At 43.5% G+C, this 21,556-nt stretch overlaps 1 protein-coding gene, 1 long non-coding RNA gene and 10 other non-coding genes across 12 annotated transcripts; 11 read left to right on the top strand and 1 right to left on the bottom strand.

The window, feature by feature from the left end:
* The first annotated feature begins 1,971 nt into the window (after window positions 1-1,971).
* On the top strand, window positions 1,972-2,045 carry trnat-ugu (transfer RNA threonine (anticodon UGU)). The gene has a single exon. It is a non-coding gene; the product is annotated as a tRNA-Thr (tRNA).
* A 296-nt stretch (window positions 2,046-2,341) lies between these two features.
* On the top strand, window positions 2,342-2,415 carry trnat-agu (transfer RNA threonine (anticodon AGU)). The gene has a single exon. It is a non-coding gene; the product is annotated as a tRNA-Thr (tRNA).
* Window positions 2,416-2,651: 236 nt separating this feature from the next.
* trnat-ugu (transfer RNA threonine (anticodon UGU)) lies at window positions 2,652-2,724 on the top strand. Its single transcript has one exon. It is a non-coding gene; the product is annotated as a tRNA-Thr (tRNA).
* Window positions 2,725-3,447: 723 nt separating this feature from the next.
* Window positions 3,448-3,521, top strand: trnat-agu (transfer RNA threonine (anticodon AGU)). The gene has a single exon. It is a non-coding gene; the product is annotated as a tRNA-Thr (tRNA).
* Window positions 3,522-4,255: 734 nt separating this feature from the next.
* Window positions 4,256-4,329, top strand: trnat-agu (transfer RNA threonine (anticodon AGU)). The gene has a single exon. It is a non-coding gene; the product is annotated as a tRNA-Thr (tRNA).
* A 2,093-nt stretch (window positions 4,330-6,422) lies between these two features.
* Window positions 6,423-6,494, top strand: trnaa-cgc (transfer RNA alanine (anticodon CGC)). Its single transcript has one exon. It is a non-coding gene; the product is annotated as a tRNA-Ala (tRNA).
* Window positions 6,495-7,403: 909 nt separating this feature from the next.
* trnas-aga (transfer RNA serine (anticodon AGA)) lies at window positions 7,404-7,485 on the top strand. Its single transcript has one exon. It is a non-coding gene; the product is annotated as a tRNA-Ser (tRNA).
* A 1,118-nt stretch (window positions 7,486-8,603) lies between these two features.
* Window positions 8,604-8,677, top strand: trnat-agu (transfer RNA threonine (anticodon AGU)). The gene has a single exon. It is a non-coding gene; the product is annotated as a tRNA-Thr (tRNA).
* A 704-nt stretch (window positions 8,678-9,381) lies between these two features.
* Window positions 9,382-14,758, bottom strand: LOC141777724 (uncharacterized). Its single transcript, XM_074652241.1, has 6 exons — window positions 14,416-14,758; window positions 14,191-14,301; window positions 13,949-14,026; window positions 12,731-13,841; window positions 11,340-12,496; window positions 9,382-11,025 (listed from the first exon to the last, which is right to left on the bottom strand). The coding sequence occupies exons 1-6, from the start codon at window positions 14,495-14,497 to the stop codon at window positions 9,962-9,964; spliced, it is 3,603 nt and encodes a 1,200-aa protein (XP_074508342.1). The 5' UTR covers window positions 14,498-14,758; the 3' UTR covers window positions 9,382-9,961.
* Window positions 14,759-18,215: 3,457 nt separating this feature from the next.
* Window positions 18,216-19,362, top strand: LOC141776290 (uncharacterized). The gene is made up of 4 exons (XR_012595731.1): window positions 18,216-18,421; window positions 18,783-18,836; window positions 18,951-19,061; window positions 19,226-19,362. It is a non-coding gene; the product is annotated as an uncharacterized LOC141776290 (long non-coding RNA).
* A 1,557-nt stretch (window positions 19,363-20,919) lies between these two features.
* trnas-aga (transfer RNA serine (anticodon AGA)) lies at window positions 20,920-21,001 on the top strand. Its single transcript has one exon. It is a non-coding gene; the product is annotated as a tRNA-Ser (tRNA).
* Window positions 21,002-21,295: 294 nt separating this feature from the next.
* trnag-ucc (transfer RNA glycine (anticodon UCC)) lies at window positions 21,296-21,367 on the top strand. Its single transcript has one exon. It is a non-coding gene; the product is annotated as a tRNA-Gly (tRNA).
* The last annotated feature ends 189 nt before the right edge of the window (window positions 21,368-21,556 follow it).

Raw genomic sequence — 21,556 nt, 5'->3', positions numbered from 1 at the left:
CACATCAACACAGCTTCATGTTTAACTCTTACCACTGGGACAGGGTCCTCTGACTCAGCTCAAAGAGCTGGATTTCGGTCTGAGCCATCATCCTCAGCTTGCCAGCACTGCTGATGGCCACGTAGTCTGCGAGGACGAGGGACCAGTGAGTCCCTGTGACCCCCCCCCCCGAACCGCGTGGCCGCGGGGTTGAGCTGGCTGCAAATGGCCTCCACCAGGCGGCTGGTGCTGGGCCAAGTTGCAGGGCCCGAGCACGGTCCAAGAAGACAGCTGAAAAAGTAGTGGAGAGCACAGTGTGGGTTAGTATACAGCAGATATTTAGAGGAAACAGTCATTATTTGAAAACAGTCCTACCGTTCCACACTCTCCTTGCCAGGAAAGGCGGGGCTCTTCCCCTTCGCTGCCTTGAACCGCTCTATAGGCTGCCTCTCCCGGTATCTGGGAGGGTAGACGACCTGCTGTTTGTCCTGCTCTGGCAGGCGATTCCAGAGCAGGATGAGTCGGTCTACCCTTCTGTCAGAAAGGACCTCATGAGGACCTGCCCGTACTCGTTACCAACGTTAGTAACCCAGGTGGCCGTACCTGTGAGCTTCTTCATCACCTTGAGGGAGAGAGATTTCAACTGTTAATATGAGTGTATAAACACACACAGATGCCTTGCACACACATTCCAGATATCTAGCATGCTAAATATCTGGACCTGTTGGGGACTCCTGCCAGAAGCTACAGCCAATGAGAGCGCAAGACACAGGTTGAGGGGAAACCTGGGGTCACAGTAGGAACTTATTGTGTGTTAAGACAACATCAATATCAGATGACTTCGAATGTCTTGTGGTGTGAACATAGCTATCCACCTACTAACTTTCCCAACAGAGTCACCCTTCTACTGTGACCATAATCCCTATTGGAGATGCTGGGGATTGAACCCCGGGCCTCATACATGCAAAGCTTGCCCTCTACCACTGAGCTACATCCCCTGTACTTTTTGGGAGTTTTTGACAGTCTTTTGTGTTGTGTGTGTTTTTGTGTTTAACTTCTTCATATTTGTCTAATATAGCTTAGTCCTCCTTTGTAAAATGTGCCGCTCTGCCTGTGTGTTTGCAAGTCAGTAGACTTGTCCATGTCTGTGATTGGTCATATGCTGCAAATACCGCCCCGTTCATGTGAAAACGCTCATACCCAGACTGAGAAAGTCTGGGTTGATTTACCGAGTTGATAACCACCGTTGTAGGACCGCTTAGCGGGATCTCGTTTGTTAGGGTTAGTGAAGCCAGATAACGAGAAGTTACCCTGGGTATGTTGAATTTGCTTCGTAGTACAGACCATTGGTCAAAAGTTGAATGTTGTGATGAAGAAACAGACAGCTCCTGTGTTGAACTCTTTGCAACTATTTTTTACATTTTGGATATGTATGCAACTTTGATTTGAGAGAAGAAGACAACAAAAAACAGAGGCGCTGTGGCTTAGTGGTTAAAGTGCCTGTCTTGTAAACAGTAGATCTTGGGAAAAGAGATTCAGGACATGATGTGACATTGTCCTGGAAAAACATTGTCTCATTTGGAAAGAATGGAAGAAAGAATGGAATGAACACCAACAAGAGGAGGTGGTGTAGTACTATAGTACTATAGTCTGGTGACGTGTCCAGGGTGTACCCCGCCTTCACATAATGTCAGCTGGGATCTGCTCCAGCCCCCCCCGCGACCCTGAATAGGATGAGCGGGTACAGATAATGGATGGATGGATGTTTATCTCTGCCAGCTCTGTACCAATGTTTTAGTCTAGGCAGGAAAACTAAATAGTTAAGTTTAGAGGAAGACTGTTGTTCTGGTTAAATGTTGACTGTTGGAGTGAAGAAACAGACAGAATGGAAGAAGCTATCAGTGAGTTTCTAAGTGTTTTGAATCCAGTACTGTTTACATCCATGTTTACTAGCTTGTTGTCTTCTTGCAACGGGTAGCTGCAGCTGTAGGAGGCGCTGTGGCTTAGTTGGTTAAAGTGCTTGTCTTGTAAACAGGAGATCCAGGGTTCAAATCCCAGCAGTGCCTTTTGTTTGCAGAGATTGTCTCTCTCTTTGGACTAAATGCATTTCATATGAACTACCCAGTACAAGTTTGTTTAACCCCCGACCACAGTCAGCATCGCATGCACCTGAAACCACACCAAACAGTAATGTCACAGGGTCTCGGAGTACACCTGTACATCACTGCAGCATGGTGAGAAGTTAAAGGTGCCCTGTTTAGTTTTCTTGTAAACAAACAAAGTTCATGTTTACATCATAGAAATAGAATAGAAGTAGAATGCCCATCAAACTGTTTTCCATGGTCATTTGACTACTGCAGGAGGTGCTGTGGCTTAGTTGGTTAAAGTGCCTGTCTAGTAAACAGGAGATCCTGGGTTCAAATCCCAGCAGTGCCTGGTTGTTGCAGAAATGAGCTCTTAAATGAAGTCTGTCATGTTTATCTCTGCCAACTCAATATCAAGTGGTTTAGTTTAGGCTGGAAAACTCGGTAGTTAAGTTTAGAGAAAGACTGGTTCCGGTTAAAAGTTGACTGTTGTGATGAGGAAACAGAGAGCTCCAGTGTTGAACTCTTTTTTACATTTTGGATATGAATGCAGCTTTGATGTGAGAGAAGAAGACAGCAAGAAACAGTGGCGCTGTGGCTTAGTGGTTAAAATGCCTGTCTTGTAAACAGGAGATCTTGGGTTCAAACCCCAACAGTGCCTCACACAGAACAGCATTCTGTGGACTTTATAAGTAGAAGAGTTCTTCAGGACATGATGTGACTTCTTTCTGGAAAAACATTGTCTCATTTGGAAACAATGGAAGAGAGAACGGAATGAACACCAACAAGAGGAGGTGCGTTAGTACTACAGTCTGGAAGTTAGGGTTTGAGAGGGAAGGGGGATTCTGCTCCTGAGTTTTTGCTGCGGAGCTGAAGGTCGCGGGTTTCATTCCCACCTGAGGCAAGGATGGAGAAATGTGTCAAGGTAATGGATAAATGGTAAAGGTAAGCGGGGTACACCCTGGACAGATCGGCAGACTATCACAGGGCGGACACTAGAGACAGACAACCATTCACACTCACATTCACACCCACGGGCTCATTCGTTTGATTCCCCGACGGGGAGGGTAGCGTCTTCTACCAGCTGCTTATTATTCACCAAGAAAGACAAAAGTTGTAAAGCAACAGCAGTTGTTACTTCACAGCAGAATGGAGAATTCACAATTAGTCCATGAAATGTGATATTCATACCATATGTTGATTTCCGGGAGGCTACGGAGAAGGACTTTCCTTTGATACCGTGGAAGTTCTGGCAAACTGTTAGACGACTCAGGAAAGGAGAGCAGGGTTTGGCTCAGGCTTTGTTCAGCAGGGGAGGAGAACTGCTGACCCTGACTGAGGATATTGTCAAACTGTTTTCCATGGTCATTTGATTACTGCAGGAGGTGCTGTGGCTTAGTTGGCTAAAGTGCCTGTCTAGTAAACAGGAGATCCTGGGTTCAAATCCCAGCAGTGCCTGCTTGTTGCAGAAATGAGCTCTTAAATGAAGTCTGTCATGTTTATCTCTGCCACCTTTTACATCAAGGGTTTAGTTTAGGCACGGACTTAGTAGTTAACTTTAGAGAAAGACTGGTTCTGGTTAAAAGTTGACTGTTGAGATGAGAAAACAGAGAGCTCCTGTGTTGAACTCTTTGTAACTCTTTTAACTTTTAACATTTTGGATGTTAATGCAGCTTTGATATGAGAGAAGAAGACAACAAAAAACAGAGCCGCTAATAGTAGTAAAGAGATTCAGGACATGATGTGACATCGTTCTGAAAAAACATTGTCTCCTTTGTAAGGAAGTGAAAGGAAACAATGGAAGAAAGAACGGAATGAACACCAACAAGAGGAGGTGGTGTAGTACTTTAGTCTGGTGACCTGTCCAGGGTGTACCCTGCCTACACATAATGTCACCTCGGATCCGCTCCAGCCCCCACACAACCTTAATAGGACAAGCGATAACAGATAATGGATGGATGGATGTTTATCTCTGCAAGCTCTATATCAAGGATTTAAGCCAGGAAGGAAAACTACATAGTTAAGTTTAGAGAAAGACTGTAGTTATGGTTAAATGTTGACTTTTGGAGTGAAGAAACAGACAGAATGGAAGAAATTATCAGTACGTTTTTAAGTGTTTAAAATCCAGGATAGTTTACAGCCATGTTTACTAGTTTGTTGTGTTTGTGCAATAGGGAGCAACAACTGGAGAAGGTGCTGTGGCTTAGTTGGTTAAAGTGCCTGTTTAGTAAACAGGAGATCCTGGGTTCAAATCCCAGCAGTACCTGGTTGTTGCAGAAAAGAGCTCTCAAATGAAGTCTGTCATGTTTATCTCTGCCACCTCTATATCAAGGGTTTAATTTAGGCTGGAAAAATCGGTAGTTAAGTTTAGAGAAAGACTGGTTCCGGTTAAAAGTTGACTGTTGTGATGAGGAAACAGAGAGCTCCAGTGTTGAACTCTTTTTTACATTTTAGATATGAATGCAGCTTTGATGTGAGAGAAGAAGACAGCAAGAAACAGTGGCGCTGTGGCTTAGTGGTTAAAATGCCTGTCTTGTAAACAGGAGTTATTGGGTTCAAACCCCAATAGTGCCTCACACAGAACAGCATTCTGTGGACTTTAAAAGGAGAAGAGTTCTTCAGGACATGATGTGACTTTTTTCTGGAAAAACATTGTCTCATTTGGAAACAATGGAAGAGAGAACGGAATGAACACCAACAAGAGGAGGTGCTTTAGTACTACAGTCTGGAAGTTATGGTTTGAGAGGTCACGTGGATTCTGCTCCTGTGTTTTTGCTGCGGAGCTGAAGGTCGTGGGTTCCATTCCCACCTGAGGCAAGGATGGAGAAATGTGTCAAGGTAATGGATAAATGGTAAAGGTAAGCGGGGTACACCCTGGACAGATCGGCAGACTATCACAGGGCGGACACTAGAGACAGACAACCATTCACACTCACATTCACACCTACGGGCTCATTCCATATCTCTGTATATTCCCTGTATACACTGGAACAGTGCCACCTGTCCATTGACGTGCCAAAACCAAGGATGAAGCAGTCCTCGTTAGTATAGTGGACAGTATCTCCGCTTGTCACGCGGAAAACCGGGGTTCGATTCCCCGACGGGGAGGGTAGCGTCTTCTACCAGCTGCTTATTATTCACCAAGAAAGACAAAAGTTCTAAAGCAACAGCAGTTGTTACTTCACAGCAGAATGGAGAATTCACAATTAGTCCATGAAATGTGATGTTCATACCATATGTTGATTTCCGGGAGGCTACGGAGAAGGACTTTCCTTTGGCATCGTGGAAGTTCTGGCAAACTGTTAGACGACTCAGGAAGGGAGAGCAGGGTTTGGCTCAGGCTGTGTTCAGCAGGGGAGGAGAACTGCTGACCCTGACTGAGGATATTGTCATGCGGCGGAAAGGGGAGCGGAACATCAGGTTGAAATTTGTGCAGTGCGAACTAGCTATAAGGAGAACTGAAAACTGACAGTATACTGTTGCTTGGTATTGTTGTTAGAAAGTAAGCAGTAAAGCTGGGGACACACCAAGCCGACATCAAAAATCCAGCGGCAACGAAAGCCGCCTGTTGCGTCGCCTCGCGTCACCTTTGTTTTGGCCGACAAGTTGCACTTGAATACACCGCAAAGACTACAGCCGACGGCCAGTTAGCACGTACGTTCTGTGCCTGCCTGAGATGAAATAACTCTCCCTACCAGCAGGTCGCGGTAGTGTGTGCTTGTCATTCAAAAAGGGAAACCGGAAGACCGAGGACGGCGGATATACAAGCCTTTATTATGATACGGACATAAAATAAAGCAGTTGCCGACCACATAGCTTTACTCCAGATGGCCATGTCATTGTGAAAATATCCGTGTATTGGAATGATCAGGTGAGATCAAGAAGAAAAATGGGAAGAGCCCTCTGTGACTTTCCTCGTTGGCTTGCTTTCCCTCACGTCCTTTTCTCTTCTAGTGCACTGATTTGTTTAAGCTGAACCAAAGGCTGAACTGTCAATGAGAGTGATTTCTCTCACCGACGGGCGGCACCACCGATTCAACATTGGCTGAAAAACCTCCAACGCGGGCAGACTAGAGTCGACGGTGCGGGACACACCGGAAAAAACAGTCCGACGGACGCTCATCGCCGGCCGGCCGACGGCTCGGTGTGCCAGGGCCTTAAGGCAGCATATGTCCTACTTTTCCACTGTGATTGCTGGTATAGTCGTGCAAGCACTCTACCCGGTTTGATTTACGGCCATCGCAGTTGCATTTCACAGGTTTTAAAGCAACGTACCAGATTAACCGTAAGTGTTTTAGTCAGATTTCTTCTTTTATTCAGGTGTCTGGAATAAATTGTCAAACATTCCCAAAAGCCACAGGGGATGTAGCTCAGTGGTAGAGCGCATGCTTCGCATGTATGAGGCCCCGGGTTCAATCCCCGGCATCTCCAATAGCTATTATGACCACAATAAAAGGGAGACTCTTGGGGAGTACGGCACGTTAGTATGTGGATAGCTATGTTCACTCTACAAGGCTTTCAAAGTCATCCCATATCTATACTGCCGAACTTGCTGTTTTGACATGCAGTAAGTTCCTACTGTGACCCCAGGTTTCCCCTCAACCCGTGTCTTGCGCTCTCATTGGCTGTAGTTTCTGGCAGGAGTCCCCGACGGGTCCAGATATTTAGCATGCTAGATATCTGGAATGTGTCTGCGAGGCATCGGCAAGCCTCTCGGCTCACCTGTTGGTTGACGTGCCAAAAACAGGGATGAAGCAGTCCTCGTTAGTATAGTGGACAGTATCTCCGCTTGTCACGCGGAAGACAGGGGTTCGATTCCCTGACGGGGAGGGTAGCGTCTTCTACCAGCAGCTTATTATTCACCAAGAAAGACAAAAGTTGTTACTTCACAGCAGAATGGAGAATTCACAATTAGTTCATGAAATGTGATGTTCATACCATATGTTGATTTCCGGGAGGCTACGGAGAAGGACTTTCCTTTGGCATCGTGGAAGTTCTGGCAAACTGTTAGACGACTCAGGAAGGGAGAGCAGGGTTTGGCTCAGGCTGTGTTCAGCAGGGGAGGAGAACTGCTGACCCTGACTGAGGATATTGTCATGCGGCGGAAAGGGGAGCGGAACATCAGGTTGAAATTTGTGCAGTGCGAACTAGCTATAAGGAGAACTGAAAAGATCAGGCACTGATAGCGCAAAGCAAATAATGCACCAACTATCACAAAGGCAAGAAAAGCAAGTGGACGTTTAACTGAACAAGTACGTTACATTGATATGCCCTGTTCTTCTCAGCTATTGGGAAAGTTCAGAACATTTTTGGAAATTGGTATTAACCATCGTTTTACAGGTTGTCGTGGCCGAGTGGTTAAGGCGATGGACTAGAAATCCATTGGGGTCTCCCCGCGCAGGTTCGAATCCTGCCGACAACGAAAGACACTTTTCGGCAGCGGGAGCCCACCAATGATACTTGGTTACTTGGAAACTAGGTGCAACTTAGAAAAAAACATCAGAATCAAAGCAAACAAAGTGATTCGTTGACAGTAATTGTTGATTGAGTAGACTAGATTATGTGTGGGCCTTAAGATTGGCCTTCAATCAAACCCAATTTTTGATACTGTGTTTGATACATTATCAAAAATAAGTAAGTAGAGGTGACAGTCCCATGCATTTTTTAAATGCAGGGCTCGCTTCAGTCTCGATGCCCAGAAAAATTGGCGAATTTGGCGGGAAGACCTTTTTTTGCGAAGGGATGATGGTATAGTGGTGAGCATAGCTGCCTTCCAAGCAGTTGACCTGGGTTCGATTCCCAGCCATCGCAGTCCTTCTCTTCTTCCACTGACAGTATACTGTTGCTTGGTATTGTTGTTAGAAAGTAAGCAGTAAAGCTGGGGACACACCAAGCCGACATCAAAAATCCAGCGGCAACGAAAGCCGCCTGTTGCGTCGCCTCGCGTCACCTTTGTTTTGGCCGACAAGTTGCACTTGAACAAACCGCAAAGACTACAGCCGACGGCCAGTTAGCACGTACGTTCTGTGCCTGCCTGAGATGAAATAACTCTCCCTACCAGCAGGTCGCGGTAGTGTGTGCTTGTCATTCAAAAAGGGAAACCGGAAGACCGAGGACGGCGGATATACAAGCCTTTATTATGATACGGACATAAAATAAAGCAGTTGCTGACCACATAGCTTTACTCCAGATGGCCATGTCGTTGTGAAAATATCCGTGTATTGGAATGATCAGGTGAGATCAAGAAGAAAAATGGGAAGAGCCCCCTGTGTTTTTCCTCTTGACTTTCCTAGTTGGCTTGCCTTCCTCACGTCCTTTTCTCTTCTAGTGCACTGATTTGTTTAAGCTGAACCAAAGGCTGAACCGCCAGTGAGAGTTATTTCTCTCACCGAAGGGCGGCACCACCGATTCAACATGCTTAATTGGCCAGAAAAAATACATTTGCAACGCCGAGTTTTTAAGTGTTTAAAATCCAGGATAGGTTACGTCCATGTTTACTAGTTTGTTGTGTTTGTGCAATAGGGAGCAACAACTGGAGGAGGTGCTGTGGCTTAGTTGGTTGAAGTGCCTGTCTAGTAAACAGGAGATCCTGGGTTCAAATCCCAGCAGTGCCTGGCTGTTGCAGAAATGAGCTCTTAAATGAAGTCTGTCATGTTTATCTTTGCCACCTCAATATCAAGGGGTTTAGTTTAGGCTGGAAAAATCGGTAGTTAAGTTTAGAGAAAGACTGGTTCCGGTTAAAAGTTGACTGTTGTGATGAGGAAACAGACAACTCCTGTGTTGAACTCTTTTTTACATTTTGGATATGAATGCAGCTTTGATGTGAGAGAAGAAGACAGCAAGAAACAGTGGCGCTGTGGCTTAGTGGTTAAAATGCCTGTCTTGTAAACAGGGGCAAGTCGCGTATAGGTGGCATACACTGACAGCCAATGAAATTGCAGACTTATTAACGCTGTCCAGGGTGCTGAAAACGCCGCTCTGGTCCAGCAGTTTTCTCCTGAATATTTAAGAATAATTATCTGGAGCAGGTTCGAATCCCACTTGGTACAAAGTCTGTGATACATTGTCAAAGATAATGAGCTATTTGGGAATCAAGAAATGTGAGTCTTAGTTTGTTATTTACTTCTTCTGATTATCATTAGATTAGACTAGTCTGGTTATATCAAGTTCTTGACTTACTTACTTAAAGCTATTAACCAATTATATTACAGAGTTTTCTTCCTATGTGTAACATTTAAATTGCAATTACTTAATTACTTCAATTAGAGACTTTACTGTTCACTATAAATTATTAATTTATTAATGAGACATGTAGACATTAGTGAATGAAATGTATTTATTAACCACAACTGTAACAGTAAATATTCAACAGAGCCCATATTGCAAGGTCACACATATATCACACAAAAATGTAAGGTAAAGTAAATATAATATTGTATATAATAAATGTAATAATTATTTACATGAGCAAAATATACAGTATATACAGTGGAAACCGGTTACAGTGATCACGGTTACATTGATAAACCGCTTATATGGGGCAGTGGTGGCCCTCCCTCATTACCACCACTGAGGTGCCCTTGAGCAAGGCCCCCCCAACCGCTCCAGTGGAGTTGCTCAGTGACCAGCAGATCAGACTGTGGTTGTACTGGGCAGCTTCCAGGTGTGAATGTGTAACTGTGTGAATGTGATCAGGGCGTTCCTGAAAAAGAGAGCATTGCCCTCAGTGAACCTCCCCCTGAATAAAATAAAGGTAAAAACAAATAAATAAAATATGGATCAAAAAGCTTGGGACAGAATCATTCCTATGCAAATGCTGTTTAAATAATCTGCTTATAGTGATCAATTTGACCCGGACAGACGTGATCACATGGTAAAACACTCCCCCTCGCTGTCTCTCATTTTCCCCTTTCAACTTCCCATCTCTTTTTTTCTCTCTCATAAAAAGCAGACACCTGGAACTCCTTCCAGGTCATCTCCTTCTCCATGCCCTGATCTTTGTAGAGGGAAAAGACTTTAGCAGGGCAGTAAATGTACTTCCCTGCTATTCCAGGGAATCCAGTGTGAATGTGAGGACTGTTTGGGCCCTGTTTCAGTTCCATCTTACAGAACCGACACTTGCGACCTGTCTGCGGGGAGTCAGTCCTTTTCCTCTTCTGCTGTCCTCGCTCCTCCACCCTTTTTTTTGTGGCGTCCAGTTCCTGCTGGAAGAACTTTGTAGCTGCAAAGTCTTGAAAGGGCATTTTGGGGTTTGTCAGACCTTCAGCACCATAAGCCTTGAAAACTTTAGTGGAGCAGTAGAAATATCTGACAGGACCTTGCTGGAAGAAGAAGTGGATGGAAGAACCATCATTCTCATACCTCGACTTTGGCTGGCCACAGGAAAGACATGTTTTTGTGTGTGCCTTCTTTTGCTGTGGTTGTTGTTGCTGAGGCTGGTGTTGGTGCTGCTGTTGCTTTTCCATTATGTTATGAACAATTTTCTCAATTGATGCTTGCGTTAGAGGTGTGGCACGGGTCTGAACAGGCGGAGGTGGGTTAAAAACTGCAACAGGCATGGTAACAACCGGCACAGTGGTAGTCTCACTGCCCTCTGACAGAGAGTGCCAGAGTTCCTGCCTCTCTTGCAGTTTTTCGGGGCTGGTGTTTAAAGAGGAGCTGGTGTTTAATAATTTACTGAGGTGCTTTACGTACTGTGAAATATGTAGTTTGGTAGTTGGGTGGAGCATGCTGTTTGGGTCTGTACAGGTGTTGTGAACTAGAGCAGCATAGTCCTGGTCCACAAGCTTGAGCATGTCCTTCTGCCCACGGTGTTTGTTCAGCAGGTTGTCAATAACCTGCTTCATAGGGGCTGGCCAGCGTTTGTGGTCCAACACAAATACCCTCCCACCAGTCTTCACAGGTCCAGTGCGAGCTCCAGTTGGGGAGGACAGCAGGGGCAGAGACGGCGGAGATGTGGTTTCTATAAAAATAAAAGACGGAGTACAATAAATCATTCTGGCACACAGAAGGGGGAAAACCCCAATTCATACACTCGCATGGGTGAAAACATTTTATACTTTGTCAGATTTTTTAGATAATGGCTCATGGCTGACTGGTATGTTTATGTAAAAGTAGATTCATTAACACATCAAATAAGGCCCTCATATTGTCTCATCTCTAAGAAAAGAAAGATGCAACACATCTATTAGGGTATTTACTAAATAAATAGGATGAAAATCCAGTTACTGATGCTGAAGTTTTGTCAAGTACTTTGTCTGTCTGTCAAATGTTTACCTGGCTCTGTCTGAGGCTCGGGAGTTGCACTTGGAGTCACTTCTGGTTTTATAGCCAAGTCAGCAGGAGGGCATGCAGCAAACTGAAACAGCTTCTGTGGTGCCATGGAGGATGACTGAAGAGGCTCAGACTGGGCAGTGAGCTGGCCGCTTTGCGGAGGTGGATTCCGGTCTGTGGTAGAGTCGGTCTTGCTCCTGTGCTTGTCCCAGTCTAGAGGAACTGGGCGGCAACCAGGCTCAACATACTCAAGGCCAAACTTCTCTCCAGTGTCTCTGTTAGAGAGTTGAAAAGCAGGATATTTCACGTGCCCCAACACCCGTTCAGAGACTGCATTGAGCTCTGCCATCAACGCTGGATCAAAGACAGCTGGGAGGTGAACGCCCGGCTGCTTCAAGTCCACCAGACGCTGGTAATTCCACCGCGCCACCCCTGTCATCCCCTGTGCCTGAAACAGCTCTGTGGAGACACGTGTTCCAGTGACCCACTGAGCCTGGTGGAAATGGTATCCCTCCTGCTGGGATGTGCCTCTGATGGGGATCCAAACAGGAACTCTAGCCCCTTCACCCTTCACATGATTCAGCTGCACTGTTCCTCCATGCCTGTACAAGATCCTACCCTCCACCTCAGGATCACTCAGGCAACCTCGCAGGATGTGCACACGCTGAATCCGCCATGTCTTCAGCATAGAGGGCTTGAAGAGAGGAGCACCATTTGGATCACACGTGAGGTGAAAGTGCTGGAAAACTCCCTCGACTCTCTTGATGAGCTCCTCAGGCAGTGGAATTCTGGTCCTGCAGTGCTCGCGAGTGTGTGGCTTTGTTGGGTTGGCAGGCTGAATTCCACAGAAGGCATAGGCGTCTTTAAGCCTCTGCAGGTCTTCCTGGTCCACCACAGAAAAGGCTGCAGACAGAAACTGGGCAAAAGAGCTGTACAGAGGATGGTGCTCTGACACACACTCCCGGAGAAACCGCCTCAGACAGTGGAACAAGTCCAGCTTGATGGTCATGTTTGTATTGAAGTCTGATCGTGATGCACAGACGTTCAGCAGGTTACCAGAAGTGGCCTCAGCAACAATGGCATCAGTTGTCCTCCAAGCATCCCAGTTCAGATGCTCTCCTGCACAAGATTCTGCCACCTTAAACGCTGCACAGCAATCCCTGAAAGAAAGAATGGAGACAAATATAGCCATGAATGTTAAAGCAGTCATATCAATCACTATGTGCAGTCCAGTGTATTCACTCATGACAATATAATTATTCCTATGAGCTAAATGAATGCAAAGGGATTTTCTTTCATCAAACTGGAAATATGAAATATGAAAAGCAATGTAAGTTGTGATTATGAGCTGTTCATGTCACCAATAATAGAAAAAAATATTGATGATAACGTACCTGTCTACCCACTGGTATTGTGCCTTCTCTAGGCCTGCAGTGCTGTAGCGGTGTGCTAGTCCCTCGTACAGGGGCTTGAGGGACTTCTCTGTCTCAGACTGCACCATCACCCATGAAAGGATCATCCAGTTCTCGTTCATGACCGCATACGATGACATGGTCCCGGATGAAAAGGTGACCTTTCTGGCAACTTTCCGTGTGTGGTCTGAGCGGAACGCCTGTCCAAAGGTGCCCTGCAGAAGGTTTTTGATGGCATCTTCCTGGTGTTGATATTCATGCAGTAGGCAGTCAGTCAGGTAGTGTGCAGACACAGAGATCCCGTTCCAGCCATCTGAATCCCCGTAGTCCCCGAAGGGAGCTGGCTTGGTTTCCTGTCTTATGAACTGAGTGATGGTTCTCTGGTCATACCTCCCTGCCTCGCCATCCATGGTGTTTTGGCAGCTGAGCAGGTAGGCCAGGTGAGCACGTTCGTATTTTAGATGCATCATCTCCATGATCTGCTTTGTCATGTCGGTGGGTGAGTTACCTGTGCGCCTGAGCTCGTCCATGACCGATTTACAGATGGCCTTCTTGTAGGTCAGTATTGCTGGCAACAGGTTTGTGAACCTCTTTGGAAGCTTTTCCAGCCACAGTGGGTTGTCAGCATACCACCTCTTCCGGCACACTTTGCAGCACAGCCTGGATGACAACAGGTAGTACTGTCCAGTGATGCCAACAATCACACGAGGCCTACCAACACCTGCAGAGGTAACTTGAGGCTGAGCACAACCTTCGATACATGGCAGAGTGTCGTTGTTCCTCAGCCTCGCCATCAAGTTGTCATTCTCTGGCTTCCATATGAAAAAGGGATGGAGCTGAGAGTACTTTGGGGATGGAAGATCAGAGATGCTGTCAATTAATTCTGGCTGGGGAGGGAGACGCCACAGTGACAGCATCTTCATGGGGTTGCGCACAGGAATGGAGCCTGGCCAGAGACCCAGGGATTCCAGCTCTGTCTTCATCCAGATCCTCTGCTGCTGTGAACAGTTCCACTGACTGACATCATGGTCATAGCCAGGAAGCTGTGGAGGAGGACAGCTGGGGACAGCTGATGGCCTGGGTAATGGCTGACCTGGTCAGGCAAGAAGAAAGACATAGCAAATTATTAAGATTGTGTGTTGACTTGATTCTATCTCTTTGACACGCACACAGCCAAATCAAGAACATTCAAATACTTACTTTGAGCTCTTGGCGGTTGCAGCGGCGGTTGAATGGGCTCTGCAGACGTCTCAGGAGAAATCGGAAGTGCCTCTGACACTATATAGAATATTAAACATTTCATTATTATTCACAGTAAGATAAATAAAAAACTTGACTATGACATTGTGCACCAGTATCTGATTTACATCAATGAGAACAGTTCCGATGGACACTACATATGGATATTTTTAAGATGCAAATACAGTTAAAATAATACACACCTGGAACAGTGACAGTTGTCTCTGTTGGCAAGGGTCCTGGTGTTTCTGGCATCAGGAACATCAGCTCCTGAGGAAGGGGCACAGGTCTCTTTACCATCGGCAGAGCAGGGGCTGCAAGGAGATAAGGACCACAAAAAGTAATCAATTATTGGTTTATAACGGACATAATCAGAGGGAATATGACAGAAAGGTTTAAATGGATAAAAAGAAATATAATGCATTTACCATCTACTTGTGAACCCGTCAGTTCAGTTGGTGTGGACAGTGTAGCAGATGGTACTACAACAGAAAAAATCTTGTCAGTCATTTATATTTTGACAATATAAAAAAAACTGGTGTTAGTAAAGGCATACATTATCCATCTTTTACTTCACCTGCTTATCTCAGCCTTATATAGTTAAACAGACTGTTTGTTACATTAAAGTATAAAGAATTTCATTCATACACATGCAGTTTAGTTCTGTATGGATAAATATTTAGTAGTCAGTCATTACAATTTAGCCTAAGCAGGGGAAGCAACATGGCACACTGCAAACACATGCATACAAGTGTTAGTAACCACAGCAGTCCTATATGTATATGTATATGTATATATATGTATATGTATATGTATGTATATATATGTATATGTATGTATATATATATATATATATATATATATATATATATATATATATATATATATATATATATATTCATCATATAAGTCTAAAAACTGGAATAAAGAGTGCTACTTACCCTCAACGCCCTGCATTCAATTCACCTTTCCTATCCCAAACAGACATGAATTAGACTATATTTGATATATTCTGCTTTTGACAAGCTCAGACAAACGTGGCCTATTTAGTATTTTGAAAATTGTAATATGGTATAGAAGCATATAATAAGTGTTAAAATTAAGCATGAATAGTACGTTGTACACAACATGACAAAGTATGAAAAACCCTGAGACATTGGTTCTCAATTAATAAACAATATTCTGGTGTTCTCTCATTTTAACAGAGGTGGAAGAAGTACTCTGATCTTGTACTTCAGTGATAGTACTGATACCACAGTGTAGAAATACTCTGCTACAAGTAAAAGTCCTGCATTAAAAACCTTAAGTATAAGTACATGCTGTGACAACAGCGTTAAGTGCAAACACGACGACTTTATGATTCATATGAAGCTTGTTCATTTATCATTCTGTCAATGTGTCTATGTAAAGTAACGTTAGTGTGTCCATATCTAACCTTACTGCTGATGTAAGCTGCTGATATACCGTAATTAACGCTACATTAGACATTAATGTTAACTAACAACGTGATGCTTTCAACCTAAGGAATGTTAAGTTTCGTTAGCTTGTAATTCATCCGAATATACCGCAGCAGCTCGACACAATAAACTGAGGAAACACGGCTAATGACAACTTTATAACATGTCAGACAGCGCCAGGATAAGCGCTTTAGCTAAAGAATCCCCGGGTGGGTAATCGGACCCACCCGGGGATTGGCAAGTCGCGTATAGGTGGCATACACTGACAGCCAATGAAATTGCAGACTTATTAACGCTGTCCAAGGTGCTGAAAACGCGGCTCTGGTCCAGCAGTTTTCTCCTGAATATTTAAGAATGATTATCTGGAGCTGGTTCGAATCCCACTTGGTACAAAGTCTGTGATACATTGTCAAAGATAATGAGCTATTTGGGAATCAAGAAATGTGAGTCTTAGTTTGTTATTTACTTCTTCTGATTATCATTAGATTAGACTAGTCTGGTTATATCAAGTTCTTGACTTACTTAAAGCTATTAACCAATTATATTACAGAGTTTTCTTCCTATGTGTAACATTTAAATTGCAATTACTTAATTACTTCAATTAGAGACTTTACTGTTCACTATAAATTATTAATTTATTAATGAGACATGTAGACATTAGTGAATTAAATGTATTTATTAACCACAACTGTAACAGTAAATATTCAACAGAGCCCATATTGCAAGGTCACACATATATCACACAAAAATGTAAGGTAAAGTAAATATAATATTGGCGCTGTCTGACGTGTTATAAAGTTGTCATTAGCCGTGTTTCCTCAGTTTATTGTGAGGAACAAGCTTCATATGAATCATAAAGTCGTCGTGTTTGCACTTAACGCTGTTGTCACAGCATGTACTTATACTTAAGGTTTTTAATGCAGGACTTTTACTTGTAGCAGAGTATTTCTACACTGTGGTATCAGTACTATCACTGAAGTACAAGATCAGAGTACTTCTTCCACCTCTGTTAAAATGAGAGAACACCAGAATATTGTTTATTAATTGAGAACCAATGTCTCTGAGGGTTTTTCATACTTTGTCATGTTGTGTACAACGTACTATTCATGCTTAATTTTAACACTTATTATATGCTTCTATACCATATTACAATTTTCAAAATACTAAATAGGCCACGTTTGTCTGAGCTTGTCAAAAGCAGAATATATCAAATATAGTCTAATGCATGTCTGTTTGGGATAGGAAAGGTGAATTGAATGCAGGGCGTTGCTGGATAAGACACTTCACACTTCAGTGTTACTTGAGTCTGAATCACTGGTTGGGGGTGGGGGGGATGATCTGCCTCAACAACCAGAGCTCATCGTTAAGACATACACAAAGGCAGGCACTTAATCAAGGTACTATACAAAGTAGTAAAGGTAATATTAAAGTAAAGGTATTTGATATCATTTGTTTTTTCTTCAAAACCCTGATAAATACAGTGAGAATATGTAGACAGTAAAGGGGCTAGAGCTGAGATGTGAACCTCCTAATTCCTGCTCTCCCTTGAGACCCTCACTATTAACATTTGTTATGAAAACAATGCCTGTCTATAACATATTAATAGATCAATATGCTTTTCTTCATTACAGGTAAAATGCAGAAAACGTTTTTTTTCCCTGGGAGAATGAGTGTCACATTCCGCAAGGGACCACTTGGATATCTCCGTCAGGATCCAACGGATGCAGCCAAACTCCTTAAAGACAACCCCTCTCTACAGGACAAGTCTGCACCCGTGAAGGAGGAGCTGGTCAGGAAAAATGCACTGTCTGTGATCATTTTAAGAGGAGGGGATGCTTCAGATAAAACTGAGGTGGCTCGAGAATACATCCTGCAGTTTGGGAAATATAAAGGGAAGTCCTTCCGCTGGCTCCTTGAAAATGACATTGGGTATACCATCTACCTAATCAAGAACCAGCAAAAGGAGGAGACTGCAGGAGTGTTCATGGCAGGGGGGCACATCAAGGACAGCCTGCTGTCATTTGTGAGCTATGCCCTCAGCTTTCAAGAAATCCAGTCTCTTCTCAATTATGAGAAACAAAAGCCAGTTGTGACAGCAGCAGCAGCAGCAGCAGCATCAGAGGATGACCAGCTGGTTGGTTTTGGCTCTCGTGCCAAAAGCACCTGGAGAGAGATTTGGGACAGCAGGGATGATGGCTATGCAGCCTTTATTATGAGGAAAAGCTGTGCTCCAGGAACAAAGATGCACAAACTACAAGTGTACCTGCAGAAGAAGCTGCCCTCCCCCTCTGGCTCCTCTCTGGTGACACATGCCTCACAGGCCCTTGCTGAAGCCATGGGTGGGTCTTGTTTTCCATTTGTTTTGTCAAAAAAATGTATATGCTGTCATGGTATCCAGTGTATTTTAGTACACCAAAGGGAGTAAACTTCGTCTTCCATTATTTCAGTGGTGATTTTATTCATACTATCCTAAGTACAGTAAAGCCATATTTTTAGTACATTCTAATTCTTGTCTGTTTGCATCACAGTGATGGATGAAGATGAAGAGCTGGAGAGAGCGATGCTGGGTATCTGTCCTTCTAAGCAACACGTGCAGAGCTGTGAGTAAACATTTGTTGTCTTATATTGGTTTGTTTCTACTGCCTGAAGATTCAAAATAATTTACAGTTCAGCCTGTTTAATATTAATTGTGTATTCTATATAGTTTATATTTAATTGTTTTTGTTTGTGTTTTACAGCTGTTTCTGCACCATCAACATCAACTGCCAGACGACAGGCTTCGGGAACAGAAAGAGGTTCTTAACCAAACAAAAACGTCCTGTCGTCGACAGAGACTCTGGGACCATGAATTCTTATCCCAAACCGAAGCATGACATAAACCGTTCCTTCTCATGTTGACCATGTTCTGGTCATGTTTGTGTTTTGCTGTTCAACTTGTTGTCCTAGTGACTATGAATTGATTCCAGTCATGGCGAGGGTAAGTAGCACTCTTTATTCCAGTTTTTAGACTTATATGATGAATATATATATATATACATATACATATAGGACTGCTGTGGTTACTAACACTTGTATGCATGTGTTTGCAGTGTGCCATGTTGCTTCCCCTGCTTAGGCTAAATTGTAATGACTGACTACTAAATATTTATCCATACAGAACTAAACTGCATGTGTATGAATGAAATTCTTTATACTTTAATGTAACAAACAGTCTGTTTAACTATATAAGGCTGAGATAAGCAGGTGAAGTAAAAGATGGATAATGTATGCCTTTACTAACACCAGTTTTTTTTATATTGTCAAAATATAAATGACTGACAAGATTTTTTCTGTTGTAGTACCATCTGCTACACTGTCCACACCAACTGAACTGACGGGTTCACAAGTAGATGGTAAATGCATTATATTTCTTTTTATCCATTTAAACCTTTCTGTCATATTCCCTCTGATTATGTCCGTTATAAACCAATAATTGATTACTTTTTGTGGTCCTTATCTCCTTGCAGCCCCTGCTCTGCCGATGGTAAAGAGACCTGTGCCCCTTCCTCAGGAGCTGATGTTCCTGATGCCAGAAACACCAGGACCCTTGCCAACAGAGACAACTGTCACTGTCCCAGGTGTGTATTATTTTAACTGTATTTGCATCTTAAAAATATCCATATGTAGTGTCCATCGGAACTGTTCTCATTGATGTAAATCAGATACTGGTGCACAATGTCACAGTCAAGTTTTTTATTTATCTTACTGTGAATAATAATGAAATGTTTAATATTCTATATAGTGTCAGAGGCACTTCCGATTTCTCCTGAGACGTCTGCAGAGCCCATTCAACCGCCGCTGCAACCGCCAAGAGCTCAAAGTAAGTATTTGAATGTTCTTGATTTGGTTGTGTGCGTGTCAAAGAGATAGAATCAAGTCAACACACAATCTTAATAATTTGCTATGTCTTTCTTCTTGCCTGACCAGGTCAGCCATTACCCAGGCCATCAGCTGTCCCCAGCTGTCCTCCTTCACAGCTTAAACAGCATTTGCATAGGAATGATTCTGTCCCAAGCTTTTTGATCCATATTTTATTTATTTGTTTTTACCTTTATTTTATTCAGGGGGAGGTTCACTGAGGGCAATGCTCTCTTTTTCAGGAACGCCCTGATCACATTCACACAGTTACACATTCACACCTGGAAGCTGCCCAGTACAACCACAGTCTGATCTGCTGGTCACTGAGCAACTCCACTGGAGCGGTTGGGGGGGCCTTGCTCAAGGGCATCTCAGTGGTGGTAATGAGGGAGGGCCACCACTGCCCCATATAAGCGGTTTATCAATGTAACCGTGATCACTGTAACCGGTTTCCACTGTATATACTGTATATTTTGCTCATGTAAATAATTATTACATTTATTATATACAATATTATATTTACTTTACCTTACATTTTTGTGTGATATATGTGTGACCTTGCAATATGGGCTCTGTTGAATATTTACTGTTACAGTTGTGGTTAATAAATACATTTAATTCACTAATGTCTACATGTCTCATTAATAAATTAATAATTTATAGTGAACAGTAAAGTCTCTAATTGAAGTAATTAAGTAATTGCAATTTAAATGTTACACATAGGAAGAAAACTCTGTAATATAATTGGTTAATAGCTTTAAGTAAGTCAAGAACTTGATATAACCAGACTAGTCTAATCTAATGATAATCAGAAGAAGTAAATAACAAACTAAGACTCACATTTCTTGATTCCCAAATAGCTCATTATCTTTGACAATGTATCACAGACTTTGTACCAAGTGGGATTCGAACCAGCTCCAGATAATCATTCTTAAATATTCAGGAGAAAACTGCTGGACCAGAGCCGCGTTTTCAGCACCTTGGACAGCGTTAATAAGTCTGCAATTTCATTGGCTGTCAGTGTATGCCACCTATACGCGACTTGCCAATCGATTCCCCGACGGGGAGGCTAGCGTCTTCTACCAGCTGCTTATTATTCACCAAGAAAGACAAAAGTTGTTACTTCACAGCAGAATGGAGAATTCACAATTAGTCCATGAAATGTGATATTCATACCATATGTTGATTTCCGGGAGGCTACGGAGAAGGACTTTCCTTTGGCATCGTGGAAGTTCTGGCAAACTGTTAGACGACTCAGAAAAGGAGAGCAGGGTTTGGCTCAGGCTTCGTTCAGCAGGGGAGGAGAACTGCTGACCCTGACTGAGGATATTGTCGAGCGGCGGAAAGGGGAGCGGAAAATCAGGGCCAAATTTGTGCAGTGCGAACTAGCTACAAGGAGAACTGAAAAGATCAAGCACTGATAGCGCAAAGCAAAGAATGCACCGACTATCACAAAGGCAAGAAAAGCAAGTGGACGTTTAACTGAACAAGTACGTTACATTGATATGCCCTGTTCTTCTCAGCAATTGGGAAAGTTCAGGACATTTTTGCAAATTGGTATTAACCGTTGTTTTACAGGTTGTCGTGGCCGAGTGGTTAAGGCGATGGACTAGAAATCCATTGGGGTCTCCCCGCGCAGGTTCGAATCCTGCCGACAACGAAAGACACTTTTCGGCAGCGGGAGCCCACCAATGATACTTGGTTACTTGGAAACTAGGTGCAACTTAGAAAAAAACATCAGTAACAAAGTGATTCTGTGACAGTAATTGTTGATTGAGTAGACTAGATTGTGTGTGGGCCTTAAGATTGGCCTTCAATCAAATCCAATTTTGATACAATATCAAAAATAAGTAAGTAGAGGTGACAGTCCCATGCATTTTTTAAATGCAGGGCTCGCTTCAGTCTCGATGCCCAGAAAAATTGGCGAATTTGGCGGGAAGACCTTCTTTGCGAAGCGATGGTGGTATAGTGGTGAGCATAGCTGCCTTCCAAGCAGTTGACCTGGGTTCGATTCCCAGCCATCGCAGTCCTTCTCTTCTTCCACTGACAGTATACTGTTGTTTGGTATTGTTGTTAGAAAGTAAGCAGTAAAGCTGGGGACACACCAAGCCGACATCAAAAATCCAGCGGCAACGAAAGCCGCCTGTTGCGTCGCCTCGCGTCACCTTTGTTTTGGCCGACGAGTTGCACTTGAACACACCGCAAAGACTACAGC

This window comes from Sebastes fasciatus, chromosome 11 (assembly GCF_043250625.1).
Source record: "Sebastes fasciatus isolate fSebFas1 chromosome 11, fSebFas1.pri, whole genome shotgun sequence".
Classification (NCBI taxonomy): Eukaryota; Metazoa; Chordata; class Actinopteri; order Perciformes; family Sebastidae; genus Sebastes; species Sebastes fasciatus.
Note: the sequence above shows the minus strand (reverse complement) of the source record. Positions and strands in the feature narration are given on the sequence as shown.

Bases quoted from the DNA above. Each gene is read 5' to 3' on its own strand.
- LOC141777724 (XM_074652241.1), bottom strand. From the start codon at position 14,497: ATGACTGACAAGATTTTTTCTGTTGTAGTACCATCTGCTACACTGTCC. The intron at 14,302-14,415 runs GTAAATGCATTA...ATCTCCTTGCAG, and splicing joins GACGGGTTCACAAGTAGATG to CCCCTGCTCTGCCGATGGTA. The intron at 13,842-13,948 runs GTAAGTATTTGA...TTGCCTGACCAG, and splicing joins GCAACCGCCAAGAGCTCAAA to GTCAGCCATTACCCAGGCCA.